Source organism: Kwoniella europaea, chromosome 3 (assembly GCF_036810445.1).
Source record: "Kwoniella europaea PYCC6329 chromosome 3, complete sequence".
NCBI classification, from domain to species: Eukaryota; Fungi; Basidiomycota; class Tremellomycetes; order Tremellales; family Cryptococcaceae; genus Kwoniella; species Kwoniella europaea.
In genome coordinates, this window is record NC_089489.1 from 19,450 (window position 1) to 32,795 (window position 13,346).

The 13,346-nt window shown below is 46.7% G+C and overlaps 6 protein-coding genes across 6 annotated transcripts; 2 read left to right on the forward strand and 4 right to left on the reverse strand.

Moving 5' to 3' along the window:
• Positions 1 to 225: 225 nt before the first annotated feature.
• V865_007859 (uncharacterized protein) lies at positions 226 to 1,144 on the forward strand (the record flags this gene model as incomplete). The annotated part of the gene is made up of 4 exons (XM_066231601.1): positions 226 to 413; positions 469 to 597; positions 669 to 731; positions 805 to 1,144. 4 exons carry the CDS (start codon positions 226 to 228, stop codon positions 1,142 to 1,144), a joined length of 720 nt encoding a protein of 239 aa, XP_066087698.1.
• A 269-nt stretch (positions 1,145 to 1,413) lies between these two features.
• V865_007860 (uncharacterized protein) lies at positions 1,414 to 3,962 on the reverse strand (the record flags this gene model as incomplete). The annotated part of the gene is made up of 4 exons (XM_066231602.1): positions 1,414 to 1,644; positions 1,738 to 2,753; positions 2,860 to 3,846; positions 3,917 to 3,962. The coding sequence occupies 4 exons, from the start codon at positions 3,960 to 3,962 to the stop codon at positions 1,414 to 1,416; spliced, it is 2,280 nt and encodes a 759-aa protein (XP_066087699.1).
• A 289-nt stretch (positions 3,963 to 4,251) lies between these two features.
• Positions 4,252 to 5,997, reverse strand: V865_007861 (pre-mRNA-splicing factor CWC21; the record flags this gene model as incomplete). Its single annotated transcript, XM_066231603.1, has 4 exons — positions 4,252 to 4,804; positions 4,867 to 5,214; positions 5,683 to 5,898; positions 5,960 to 5,997. The coding sequence occupies 4 exons, from the start codon at positions 5,995 to 5,997 to the stop codon at positions 4,252 to 4,254; spliced, it is 1,155 nt and encodes a 384-aa protein (XP_066087700.1).
• Positions 5,998 to 6,466: 469 nt separating this feature from the next.
• On the reverse strand, positions 6,467 to 8,887 carry V865_007862 (uncharacterized protein; the record flags this gene model as incomplete). The annotated part of the gene is made up of 7 exons (XM_066231604.1): positions 6,467 to 6,693; positions 6,789 to 7,097; positions 7,204 to 7,329; positions 7,378 to 7,502; positions 7,619 to 7,646; positions 7,725 to 8,165; positions 8,242 to 8,887. The coding sequence occupies 7 exons, from the start codon at positions 8,885 to 8,887 to the stop codon at positions 6,467 to 6,469; spliced, it is 1,902 nt and encodes a 633-aa protein (XP_066087701.1).
• An 806-nt stretch (positions 8,888 to 9,693) lies between these two features.
• Positions 9,694 to 11,762, forward strand: V865_007863 (S-(hydroxymethyl)glutathione dehydrogenase; the record flags this gene model as incomplete). Its single annotated transcript, XM_066231605.1, has 14 exons — positions 9,694 to 9,711; positions 9,783 to 9,819; positions 9,875 to 9,947; positions 10,005 to 10,022; positions 10,095 to 10,240; positions 10,310 to 10,363; positions 10,441 to 10,520; positions 10,638 to 10,926; positions 10,996 to 11,102; positions 11,173 to 11,273; positions 11,347 to 11,356; positions 11,417 to 11,492; positions 11,559 to 11,647; positions 11,709 to 11,762. 14 exons carry the CDS (start codon positions 9,694 to 9,696, stop codon positions 11,760 to 11,762), a joined length of 1,152 nt encoding a protein of 383 aa, XP_066087702.1.
• A 380-nt stretch (positions 11,763 to 12,142) lies between these two features.
• On the reverse strand, positions 12,143 to 12,931 carry V865_007864 (uncharacterized protein; the record flags this gene model as incomplete). Its single annotated transcript, XM_066231606.1, has 3 exons — positions 12,143 to 12,397; positions 12,499 to 12,600; positions 12,674 to 12,931. The coding sequence occupies 3 exons, from the start codon at positions 12,929 to 12,931 to the stop codon at positions 12,143 to 12,145; spliced, it is 615 nt and encodes a 204-aa protein (XP_066087703.1).
• Between the last annotated feature and the right edge of the window lie 415 nt (positions 12,932 to 13,346).

Sequence of the window (13,346 nt, forward strand, 5' to 3'; positions counted from 1 at the left end):
TCTACGCGACGCGTCTCTCCCTGTGGGTGGTGGCCGGGACAACATGGAAACATGTGGTTCACACGTGAGAGAGGGGGGATGTGACGATAAGAAACAGTCGTTTGCGTCATCAACGACAACAGCAACCTAATTGATAGCAACTAAAGCAACATTCATATCATCCTATACTCATGATTCATCTTAGACATCATAGAACATAGACAGAATAGACTACCCACCCCTATCATGTCCAACTCAACCACACCATCCTTATCCTCGGGGTCATCCAATCCTTCCACCCACATAGCCACTCCAGTCCCATCAGAGAGGATATGTACCGATCAACATGCTCTCTACTGCTTCGATGTGTTGGTGGCTCACTTCGAAGATCGAGAACCGATGGATCCACCTTTCCAAAACAAGAACGAGAAGTAGTAGGTCCACTTAATCTGGATAGTACTTCAAATCAATGATGATTTCTGATTGCAGCGCCCTGTTCGTCACTTGGAATACCACCTCACACTTACGGTCAAATAAGAAACCTGCCTTGAGAGGTTGTATAGGTAATTTCACCCCCATGAAATTGGCCGATGGATTGAGAGAGTATGCTCTGGTCAGGTAAGCACGCCTTGTGAGGGATAATCAGAGAGACGAGTGCTCATATTCCATATATCTTTCCACCGATATAGTGCCCTCGAGGACCATCGATTCTCACCTATCAAAGCTAGTGAACTGCCTCATCTATCATGCAAGTAAGTGATATCCAATCAATGTTGACGTATACAGGTAACCACGACTGATTGCTCGCTATCTTCCATTTACCAGTGTCTCTCTTCTCACCCCCATGACACCCATATCTTCACCCTTAGATTGGACACCAGGCGAGCACGGTATACACATTTCATTCCCTCATCCTTCAGCCCACCGCCCGCTCTCTGCTACATACCTACCAGAAATCTGTGCCGATCAAGGGTGGACCAAGGAAGAGACAGTGTTATCTGCCATACAAAAGGCAGGATACAAACACAAGGTTGTAGTGGGCGATGTGGTTTGGCAGAGTCTCAAGGTGAAGATATACGGCAGTGAGAAAGCTACGACCACCTGGGAAGCTTATGTCGAGTGGTACAAGGGGAAAGGTGGGAAATTGAAGGTTGTCAAGAGCTAGATCGAAGAGTGATGCGGTCAAGGACTTTGTACGTGTATCATAGATACCTGTTCCTGTCATCATGATGTTGTATATACATGCAGATTTCCCGTTATTTCACGGGATCAGCCTTTTTGCTAAACTGCATGCTAGAGCTTCATACCTCACTGAGGAATATTCTCGTAAAAAGCAGTCGATCATCTTCATAATATACACCAAGTCGTTCGTAATATAATCAAATATAACTTCCTTTCTTTTCGACAGCCCTCCTTCTGTTCAGAATCATCGACTCATGTCTCAAGTTCCATCTTGACCCGTTTTGACAATGTCATTGGTGGTTGGTCATCGTCCACAGCCTCAATCTCATCATCTCCATTCGTGGAATTTAGCTCGTCGTCCATTGCAGGTTTGATCTTCTGTTCGTCTTCGGCAATCGACGGTTTCGTGTATGGGTACTCCTTCTTCACCTTCTCGATACAATCCCACACCTTCTTCTCCCATTCTAACCAATCTTGTAGGGACTGATAAACAGCGGTCAGCATTGCACTTAGTTGACCTTCATACTCGAAGACAACCGGGTTATGGTGGCTATATCATGGAGAAATCCAGCTCACCTCCTCTGCACCTTCTTTTATCGAACTCTCCTTCTCCCAAGTATCTTCCTCCGGAGTATATCCCTTCCACCTGACTCTGAACCAACCATCCTTCAACTTCGTCCCTTGTCTCCTCGTGATTATTTTCTCCACCTCATATACATTCTCCTCATCCTCTTTACCTTCCACCACAACATGACCTAACTTTCTTGATATCTCATCCAAATCATCCTTATAAATCACCTTACTCGTCGACTTCAACCATTTCTCCTCTATACACCAATGAGGTTCGTGTGTATCATCCGTCATTTCTTTATCATAAGTCGGATTACGCATCTGAGAGAAATTTCTGTACCCTTTCTTTTCATACGCATTGACGTATCGATGACACCAACATAACGCATTCTCAATATCCAACACCCTCATACCTGGTCTCAAGCCCAATTCTTCAGCATGTGGAGGGTCTTCACCTATCCTTGCCCAGTATTTCCATTGTTGCTCATATAACCATATCAATCCGGCTTCTTCCATTGGTAAACTGTTGATCACCGATTTACCACCGAACATCCTTCCAAGATAGGATCGCGGTCCAGGTCCACAGGTGGCGAAATTCCGATAATACCATGTATAATTTGAGGTATCGTTCAGGTAACACAAGATATTCAACGATAAAAATCCGCCGAAAGTTGGTATAGTCTGTAGTAGGTAGCTAGCATCTACAGCATAGGAACATTCCAGTAATTTGGTAGGAAGAGAGGTCAACATGATTGCGAGGACCAATCTCAGACTGGCTGCAAAATGAGGCATATCCTTGTTACGATTTCGATTATCGGTAAAGTAGATTGTAGGCGGGACCAGTTGGAAACCTCCGTAGTAGATCTTCTTCTTCTCTACCATTGACAGACGATACAGTACCCCTTCGTAAGCTGGTAGGTCGGTGACGTAGTGCTGCCATGTCGGTAGACCCCCAGTGGAGACTGAGCAGAGTTCATTCCAGGTGGATTCGTTGTAGAACATGCAATAGAGGAATAGGCGGACTGTGATGTGGGCAAACAGAACAATTAGACCAGTGGTTCGATCCATCTCTTACGCAGTGGTGAAGACAGTGACATCTGTTCTTGACAAATCCTATCAATCACTCACAGCAAACCTCTTGAGGACTCTGATCCCCCTTCCCAATGATATTCTCTCTAATATTTCTCGAACTAGGATCCAACTGTCTATACACATTCCCGATATGCACCTTTGACATTGTCTCATCTTCCGTCAACTGATCCCTCGGTACACCTGCCAGTCTACGATTATACATCTTATGTCTTTCTGCGCAGAACCTGAAGAACAGGTAGACCCAGTGGTTGTCGACGGTGGTCTCGACCGGTTGGAGGCCGTGAGGAAGGAGGAGAGCTGGTTCTTTCATTGGATTTGGATCGGGTACTGGGTTGGTATTCTTACGCTTCTTTGTCTTCCTCGGAGTGGGCTCGGTTGAATCTTTTGCTGTTGAAACTCCAGGTGTATCATGTGATTTGTTGTGGGCTGGTACATCCTCTACTGTCGATATGTGATCATTCTGGGCTGATGGCGAGGCCCCTTCTTCTGCCATCACCTCCTCTACTTGTTCAACAGCCATATACACGGAAGCAACTGGTACATCTTGTGTTCTCGACATGTCGGCTTGCTTCCCTTTGTTCTGCCCTGTTCTTGCCCTAGGTCTAGCAGGTGTTGTAGTCGATGTGGATACTCTTGACTTCTTGGTCCTGGTCGGTCGTGTATTCCGGTTCAAGTTGACAGTGGGTGTGATCACGGCGAAGAAACTCGAATCATCCGTCTGAACACCTTGAGAAATCAGGAGAGGTTTGTTTTGGACAGGCATTGAGCTGGTATTTGTTGATTGGAATGATTCAGGTGGTGAGACGAGTGTGGATTGGGCTGATGACGTATATGAATGAGGTTGATCATCCACCATATACCTTGAGCCATCATCAGCAGAGATCAGGTCATCCTCCTTGTCTACCTGCGGCTGATCTTCATCAGAGTTCAGAGAGCAGAGGTCGTCATTCTCGTGGGTCGATGGTGTAGGATATGGGATACGGTCGGTATCTTTGAGTTCCATCTCATCGTGTGAACGTTTGCCTAGAACATCCTAAACAGATCAGTAAAAGACGCCTTGGTAGATATGAAATGCGACCTAGAAGATACGTACGGCTTGAAGCTGCTGCAGCTGCTCTCTTTGGGGCGGTACGAGCCATGACGACTAATTATGAGAGCTAGCATTGGAGAGTCTCACGTGAAGAAGGTATCAATGATAGATGGTTGATGAGCAGGTGAAGGTTCCTTACCTTAGGCTTTTGCTTCCGATTATCACTGTACTGTGGGAACATCTTCATCTTTCACGCATAGCCAATGCATCGTAGGCTCACTCAGAGATATCATACATGTACACAAGTGATTCATTGTCGTCTCAGTCAGATACATAGTACAAAGTCGGATGAGATATTCAATTTACATATTTCACTCTGCCTTCCATCTGGTTTCTGGTCACCTTGACGGACTATACTCTTCCACCCTCTTCTTACTAGGTTCAGGAGTAAGACTCCTCACACTCCTGGGTGTCACACTCCTGCTTCTGCTCCTGCTATTCTCTGAATCAGCTCTAGCCCTCTTGGGCGGGGGCGACCTTGAATCCGATGAATACCTTCTGCGTCTGGGTGGTGGTGAGACAGAATTCGAGTCGGGCGATCTAGCTCTTCTGGGTGACGGTGAGCGGGACCTAGACTCTGAAGGCCTACCACGTGGAGGGGAAGAGCTATAGCGTCGAGCAGCTCGAGGAGGTGGAGACGGTGATGCCCTTCGACGAGGGGGAGGAGAGCGAGAATCAGAGGGAGAACGAGGACGTCGGGGAGGGGGAGATCGAGAACCGGATGGGGATCGTCTTCTACGAGCAGGAGGAGGCGAACGAGAGTCGGATGGTGATCTGTATCTTCGTCTGGGAGGGGAATTTTCCCTTCCTCGCCTGGGTGGCGGCGAATCGTCTATCCTTCTCCTGGGTGGTGAATCATTCCTTGATCTCGGTTTCAGCGCTTCTTGTTGTCTATACGGACTTGAGCATCAGCACGAACTTCTGCATAATGGTACGGACCAACCCATGCGTACCTCTTATATTCCTCCCTTCGTCTCAACCTCTCTTTCTCCTCCCATTCCTTCTTCCTCTTCTCGGCCTCTCTTTCCCTCTGCAAAGCAGCTTCCACCCTAGCCCTCTCCCTCTCTTCCCTCTCAGCTAATCTAGCTGCCCTCTCTTCTTCAGTCTCCCGCTGGAACGCCTTTCCCTCAACGTGATTGATCGATACACCCAGTGCACGCTGCATACGGGACATCTCGGCTTCCTTGGCGGCGGCAATCGAATGCGAGTCGGTAGGACGACTTCGAGGTCCAGGTAAGTTGGCGGAGGAGAGTTTCGATCGGAGTGCTTCGCATGCTTCGTCGATTGCATCCTCGTCGAGACTAGAAAGAGAGCAAGGCAGATCAGCATCATACCAGAATGATCTCGTGTCATTGATCTCTGGCCATCTCTACTAGTTTACAAGAATTATGTATGATAGCCACGGGCCGCAAATCCCACAAAAAAATAATCAAACAGAGAAAAGCGGACTTAAAGACTACCTCCCTAAAAATTTTTATTGTTCGCAACGTTTATAATATCATCCGGTGGCCTGTGAAGGTATGGAGAGGTACCGAATGCTTCATAATTGCGGTGGAGATGGGTGAGAGAAAGGTTGAGAGGTGGGTGGTAAAAGATCTTGACAACAACGCAGTGAAGGGGTAAAAATCATGATGAGATCGTTCGTTTATAAAAGGGTAAAAGAGGGTAGGAAAGTATAGAGGCACTACGAGGACTCAAGTTCTCCCACTCCGACCTTCTCTCAAGAGATCGCTTTACCCACTCGACGCAGAAGGAGAAGATTCACTCACCCTTGCTCTTCCAGCTCATCCCTCAATTCCATCACTTTCACCTCTATCCTCCTCTTCCTCTCGTGCTCCAATATCCCCTGATCCGGCGCTCGATGCACGGGCGGTCCCTTGGGTTCATCGTAATCCCCATACCTACTTCCGCCATACGGTCCTGAAGGTGGACCGTCTCTGATCTTGAGATGAGCGGTGTTCCTAGAGACATAACCGTTGGTCCCACTAATGGCCCGACGAATAGGGTCAGTTCGGTCGATTGCACAGTATGTCTCGATTCACTCACCTCCCTCTAGCAGTTGGCAGACCTACACCGCCGTTCATGGTGTCGTTATAGTAGTTTCGTTGTGAGATGAAGTGAGGGTAGAACAGCAAAGAAAGATGGGAAGGTGAAAAAACAGCAAGATCAATGTTAGCAGTATGAGGTGAGTACGTGAGAGCGGTGATATCACATTCTCACTCGGATGTGGCACTTTCACCTCTCCACCACTGCACCAGGGGTGATAGAATCAGTCTTGTCGTCCCTCTCTTCTATGCATCTGCAAGCATAGAATGGTCCCAGCTGGACGGACTAGACGGTGGGGATCTTTGGGAGGATGTAGACCATGAGAACGTATCTCGATCATTGTGCGACCAGATATTACCTTGATAGAGGTGAACAAGAGAACGGTGGTTGATACCACGTTCAGTACAATACGATTATATGAGATACAGTCGCATGGCATATATTCTCACATGAATTTATACAACGAAAGCAATAGAACCTGCACAGTTTCCAGTCCAGCTCCCACCCTCAAGTCGAATCTTCATCTACACTGGTCACCGCTGAACTCTGACTTTTACCCTCTTTTACAGAAATGGGCAGTGAGACACCTTCCAGTCCCAGTATATTATGTGTACCGGTCATCGGAGTGGGAGCACTCATCTTTCTTAATCGAGCTTGGGGATCCATGATGGGTGATTTGATTCGCATAGGTGCGGAAGAGGATGATTTGGTACTGTTCAGTGGCGATTTCTCTTCTATACGTTACACGTGACGTCTCATTGTCAGCTATTTGTACTTCGAGTATCATGGCACAATGCCCATGAGATGATGAGTGAAGTGACCAACTTACCTGACCCTGAAGGTGTGGTACCACCTCTATCCTTCTCAGACTTAGACACTATCTCATCCACCGCATCTTGATTGGTATTATTGCATTTCTTCATCCCTCCGATAGGCTCAGACACGCTGATGATTTTACCCCGCTGGACGACTTTCACAGCTTGATTGTTACTTGCCAAAGAAGTCAAGAGAATCCCCCCGATCAAGCTGGTTATAAGGCCTGTTATGGTCGTAATGAGATGTAGTCGTTTGGCGAACGGGACGAAGGATTCCACCAGGTCTCGAATATCTATCACATCTCGTACATGGGTCGCTTTGCCTATTATTGAGGATCAGCTTTTTTGATTCTATAGAAACTATACTGTAGAGTGACATAACGAGTCTCATGGCTGATGATTGAGATTGAAGGTGGTATACAAACTCACCAACCTCGTTAAACTGGATCATCGTATTCACCCTCAAATCCCAATCCAACCAGCACTCTACGAAATCCCTGTAGAAACAAATGTATATCTTCTGAGCGAACGATGAAACAGGGACAGCTGGGATACCTATACCAAGGATCGGACTTTGCGACTTTCCGGTATACTTTTGGGGACTTTCAGGGGGATGTTTGAAATGAGGGTTAGGTGTTTTAGGATGAAAGTAGGCTGATGGGTGGGAAGTGGAAGGAGCGGTCTTGGTTGAGTTGCGATATGTTGGGAAGAGCGATAGGCGGATCACACTGCAAAGAGGTGCAGATATCAGTTGTGAACGGAGTATTATAATTGTTAGGGATAGGATAGATAGAGACGAGATGATACCCCACCAGAGGTGGAATTCAGCTTGAACCCTACTCACTGTTCGATCATGGCTAAGTAATGACCGTCTAACGATATTGCAATGGGGGCGAGAGTATCAGTATCTCCTCCGACTTGTCACAAACATGACCGAAATGCGAACTCACCATAACAGTCCATCTCTCCGATCTCTTTGCAATCCGCCGTGACATCCCACAATTTCCACCAGCCATCGTAAGTCTTGCTCCCATCACTAAGTGCTATGTGATCTCGCGAAGGATGTGGACTCGACTTCCTGGTAGTCAGCGGATGATCATCTGCTTCACTCATACCTAGTCCTAGTCCCAGTAGATGCTCTTCTTCGCCTGGTGACTTCGGCAATTCGGTCATATCTGATTCCTTCTTTTTACCTTCTGCTTCTGCAGATTTCACATGTTCTTCTATGGCTAGTAGGCTTATTCGTAAAAGCGATATTACCTCTTTAAGGTGAATGATCAGAGCTGAAGGTCGCATGCTCGGTAGATAGACAGTACCGAATGCGTGTAATAGTGCGAAATGCGTTAACATGGATTCTCGAGATGTCAGATGGACCAGTGGTTGGTCGTATACTATTCGACTTGGACTATCAGCAATACGAAGTGAAGTGATATTCATAACATTAGGTCATAGTAGGGAGAAACCCACCACAATCACTTTCAAACCATCTATCCACTACCCTCTTGACCTGATCGACCTCTTCCCCCAACGTCAACTCGATTCTCTTCACTTGTAAATCCTCTTTACCCCTATACAATACCCTATGAATCTCCACCAAGGCGTCCATCTTTGAATTCCCTATTAACGATGAAGGCGACAAGCTCGATGGTGAGCCATCGTCATTATTGAATACTTTTTGCTGTAGTGATTGTCCATGTGGATGACCTTGAGTCGTATCTGTATCAGTTGACCTCCCAACGAAGTTACTTGGATCAGGTGAAGTGACGCCATGATCAATCTGATATAGTTCCAAGGCGGATCGCAAGTTACTGATAGAAGCTCTCGATCTACTCCTTCTCGAGTACAGCGCATCTTTAGAAGTTGACGTGGACGTAGAGGTAGAAGCACTGCTTCCCGCAGCTGCATTGGTATCTGACTGAGCTCTGGATACTACTCTGGATAGCGGATAGACGGGTGTATGAGGTGATGAGTTGGATGGGGAAGGTAAGTAGAACCGAGGTGGTTTGTTGGATTGCGTGGTCATCCTTGATGGACCGGCTGATTGGGAAGAGGAAGAAGGGTCGGTAGGTGAGAGTGAGAGAGGGTTGAGCAGGTTACCTGATGCTGGTGACATCGTTGCTATTGTCGAATGGGCGTCACATGGATGTTAATGATGTAGAACAACAGGAAAAGGGGACTGAATTGAGTTGAATTGAAGTTGGTGTCGATTGCTGTGAATCTAATCGGGTGTACTACTGGTATCCATTCCTGGCCCACCTCATGATTTACTACGAGTGGTCGTGAGATGCTCGATTAGCTTTTGAGTTTGGATAAGTGATCCTGGTCATGTCACAAGACAAAGAGACAAGGTTATGTACGAGATGACTTCTTTGGTGATGGTAGATGTGGAGATACCAAGTCTGATTCCAGCAAAATACTCGACATCAAGTCTCTTCCGTCAACGCCCATGTAGCGGGGACAAGAGCAGCAGATGATAGCCACTGGTCCATGTCACGCTGAGATGTGTTCAGATGCATGGGCGTGGTGCTACAGAGAGAGGCTGGATGGAGGGAGGGACTTGCTGAGACATGCAGCAGATACCCACACATGTATCTTCCTATAGTTCACATTACATCTACGGCTATCATCCCGGTTCCACTAATGTTGTGCATGTAAGTAACCCTTGTCTTCGACACTCCTGCTCAATCATTTGGCTATGCATATGCATGCTGCATGCTATCTCTCTACTTCGCTTGTCGTTTATTGTCATGCCAGTATAAACCTCCACTTGGTCACTGTGATGATGACGATGAGGGATCGGTAAACTTCGGTCCATAAGAAAAGAAGGAGAACAGTCCATTCCATCATATTCTTCTCTCTTTGCTCATTGCATCTTCCTCTTCTTTTCATCCCATAATACCCTCAGTGACCTACCATACAATGTCGACCGAAGGAAATGTGAGCTCGAGATGTCTTCAAAGATTGGGACGAAGATAACAGGCACTGACGGTTTGTCATCTCCTCCACAGACTATCACTTGTAAAGCGGCCATCGCTTGGGAGGCAGGTGAGTGGATTTCTGGTACATCCTACAATATTCTAATGTACATTATATCACCTAGGCAAGCCTCTCTCGATCGAGGATGTCGAAGTAGCTCCACCCAAAGAAGGTGAAGTCCGAATCAAGATCTTATAGTGAGTCTTATCAAGTTATAAACGTCAATCAAATAGCTAATTCATCTAAAAATATAGCACCGGTATCTGTCACACGTATGTATCATGCTTTCTCAGATAAATCACCTTCAGCATCATACTGAGCACATGACATATTATCTGAAATAGCGACGCATACACCTTATCAGGTAAAGATCCCGAGGGGGCCTTCCCCGTCATTCTCGGACATGAAGGAGGTGGTATCGTCGAATCTGTCGGTGAAGGTGTGGACAACGTCAAAGTCGGTGATCACGTTATTCCACTTTACACTGCTGGTGAGTTACAGCCGCGATGAACAATCGGTGGATATTGCGTTTGCTAATGAACGTATTTCCCTTGCGTAGAATGCAAAGAATGTAAATTCTGTAAATCAGGCAAAACCAATCTCTGCGGACGAGGTGAGTTGACCGGGGATGCAGGTCAAACATCATACTGTACGACGACGCTGACTGATTCGTCTGTTGTTGATGTCCAGTTCGAGCCACTCAAGGTAAAGGTGTGATGCCAGACGGTACCTCCAGATTCAAGTGTAAAGGAAAAGATATTTTGCATTTCGTGAGTATTATCATATCCCCCATCCTTATACCTTGCATCTCCCTTTGGTCCTAGCCCTGCCCATAACCACTTGATGTACTATATCAACTCATGCTGATGTACTTTTACCCACCTTAGATGGGCACATCCACCTTTTCCCAATACACCGTCGTCTCCAAATTCTCCGTCGTCACCGTCAATTCCAAAGCACCTCTTGAGAAAGCCTGTCTCCTGGGATGTGGTATTACCACCGGATACGGAGCAGCCACCAAAACTCCGGGTATCGAAGATTCCAATGTCGCGGTGTTCGGTATCGGTTGTGTAGGCTTGAGTATCCTGCAAGGTGCCAAAGCGAAGAATGCCAAGAGGATCATCGCGATTGATACTAATGATAAGAAGGAGGAATGGGCCAAGAAGTTCGGTGCGAGTGAGTTGACATAGCAAATTGACAGAATATTCAAATTTCGGACCATATGCTGATCACGAAACCTCACAGCCGATTTTGTCAACCCCACTAAACTTCCTGAAGGCAAATCCATCGTTGACTGGCTGGTAGAAGAGACTGATGGTGGTCTTGACTTCACCTTTGATGCTACTGGTAATGTGAGTGATAGCGATATCCCCACATCGTTTGATGATCGGCCTAATTCAAAGCATATACAACCGCCCACAGGTCCAAGTCATGCGATCCGCTCTTGAAGCTTGTCACAAAGGTTGGGGTGTATGTAACGTCATCGGTGTCGCTCCTGCCGGTGCCGAGATCTCTACTCGACCGTGAGTCAGACTACCTTATTGTATAGTACTGCATTGTGTCAAGTCATTGACTGAGGCTGATGTGAAATCATAGATTCCAACTCGTCAGTCGTTTCCTCACTCTGAGGCTGTTTCTATGTAGCTGATCGATAGTCAATATCTAGGTGACCGGTCGAACTTGGAAAGGATCTGCTTTCGGTGGTGTCAAAGGTCGAACTGAGTTACCAGGCATTGTCGATGGTGAGTATTCTGAATCATCTTATATCTGATGAAGATATCTGACCTCATGGGTACCTTGTATAATAGACTACCTCGCGGGTACACTCTGGGTAGACCAGTTCGTCACTCACCACCAAGACCTGGAAGGCATCAACAAGGGGTTCGATGATATGCATGTGAGTGATTTACAAATCTCACTCTTCTGAATGGGATGAAGCTAATAAAACAAATGACCAGGCCGGTGACTGTATCCGATGTGTCGTCAACATGGGTTTCAATGATGCTCCTTAGGATCTTCACTTGTGGACGGTAAGATTCGTGAATGGAAAGAAAGTTGTTGTTGTAGTCAGTGGTAGTAGCAATGAGATCGAACGAGGATATGCATAGTCGTCAAATTTGATACTTGTCGCTACGTATGACCATCACCAGCTGGTATACAATGTATATTGAACCGTAACTCCTGGGTATCCGCATTATACGCGATTCACTTGACGCTGTTGTAGTCATATGGTGCGATTGTGAGATCATACGACTGATCTTGGGAACACCTCTGCGTTCCTCAATGAGATCTCAATGCAAACATCTGCCGCGTGAGGTGTCGTCAGAGAGACGAGCTTGGGCTTCTTTTGTCCGGGATAAGACCTTCCATGTGATCTGCCCATACAATCGAATCAATCGACATCCCTCCGCGAAGCCTTCTTCGCCGAATTCCTCTTCTTCATCTCTATCCTCTTCTCATTCTCCTTCCTGATATATCCCTTGACTTTTGCTTTCTGTTCGTGGGATGTAGGATTGATGATGACACTTTCTGCTGCTTGGATGATGGTTCTATGTAGGATGTCGAGGGCAGTCGTGAGGTTCTGAGAGGCCGTACGAGTTGTTTGGGAGGATATGAGTAAGGTTGGAGGGCTGGGTATGTAGTGAGGCTATGTTGAAGGGTATCAAGGGTCGATTAGAACCTTCTCTGAGTTCTAGACACGTTTTGAAGTCCTATAGCGATGGATGGGAAGAGTCATGTTTGACTCACTGATCTCATCAGAGGCTGAAATACGAAGCCAGGCAGCCAGCTACCTTTGGCTTTGCTTAGATCGCAACGTAGAGTGACTTTTGATTCTGTCTTGTTGACGTGCTGTATGAACAAACGAGGGATATCTAATTAGCGATAAAATCCAGTTCGGCTTTTGAAATCATTTTCTACATACCTGACCTCCAGGTCCACTTGATCTACTTCTACTGATTATGTACGCATCTTTCGGTATATCATCTAACTTGAAATTATCGACCCATTCTCTGGCTGCTGCATGGTCCGTTTCTTTGGGTAGAGTAGGCAAGACTAGAAGGTGAGGGGAAGCTTTGGCGAAGGAAACGCTCGAAGATGCGACTGTTCGGAGTGGGGCCTGCGCGACCGATGCGTGGGACGAGCGGATACCAAGGGTCTTTGGCAGGGATGCGATCAGCATCTCTCGGGTCCAGGACGCAAGCCGTCTAGATGGATCAGAGGTAGTTCGCAAGTGAGATGGATGTTGAAAGCGACATTGAAATTCTCGCAATCTCGTTTGTTCCTGATCACGGATCTATCGGATCACTGCATAGTACCTCGGTTATTCGGAATAGCCGAGAATTGCCCGGAGTGTGTTGACATGCCGGTGGGGGGAAATGGAGACAAAGCAAAACAGAAGGGAAAAAAAAAGTTGAAAGAGAGAGAGAGAGAGAGAAAGGTTCATATAGGTCAACATATCTACCACAGGTCGAACAATCTCCATATCATCATCACATGATACAGCGCAGAACAGCAGGCTCCACATCATAGCCTCCAACAGACCCACGCAAGAAGACCCTACTGTGAATACCCTTACCTTCCACTCTCTCAACGCC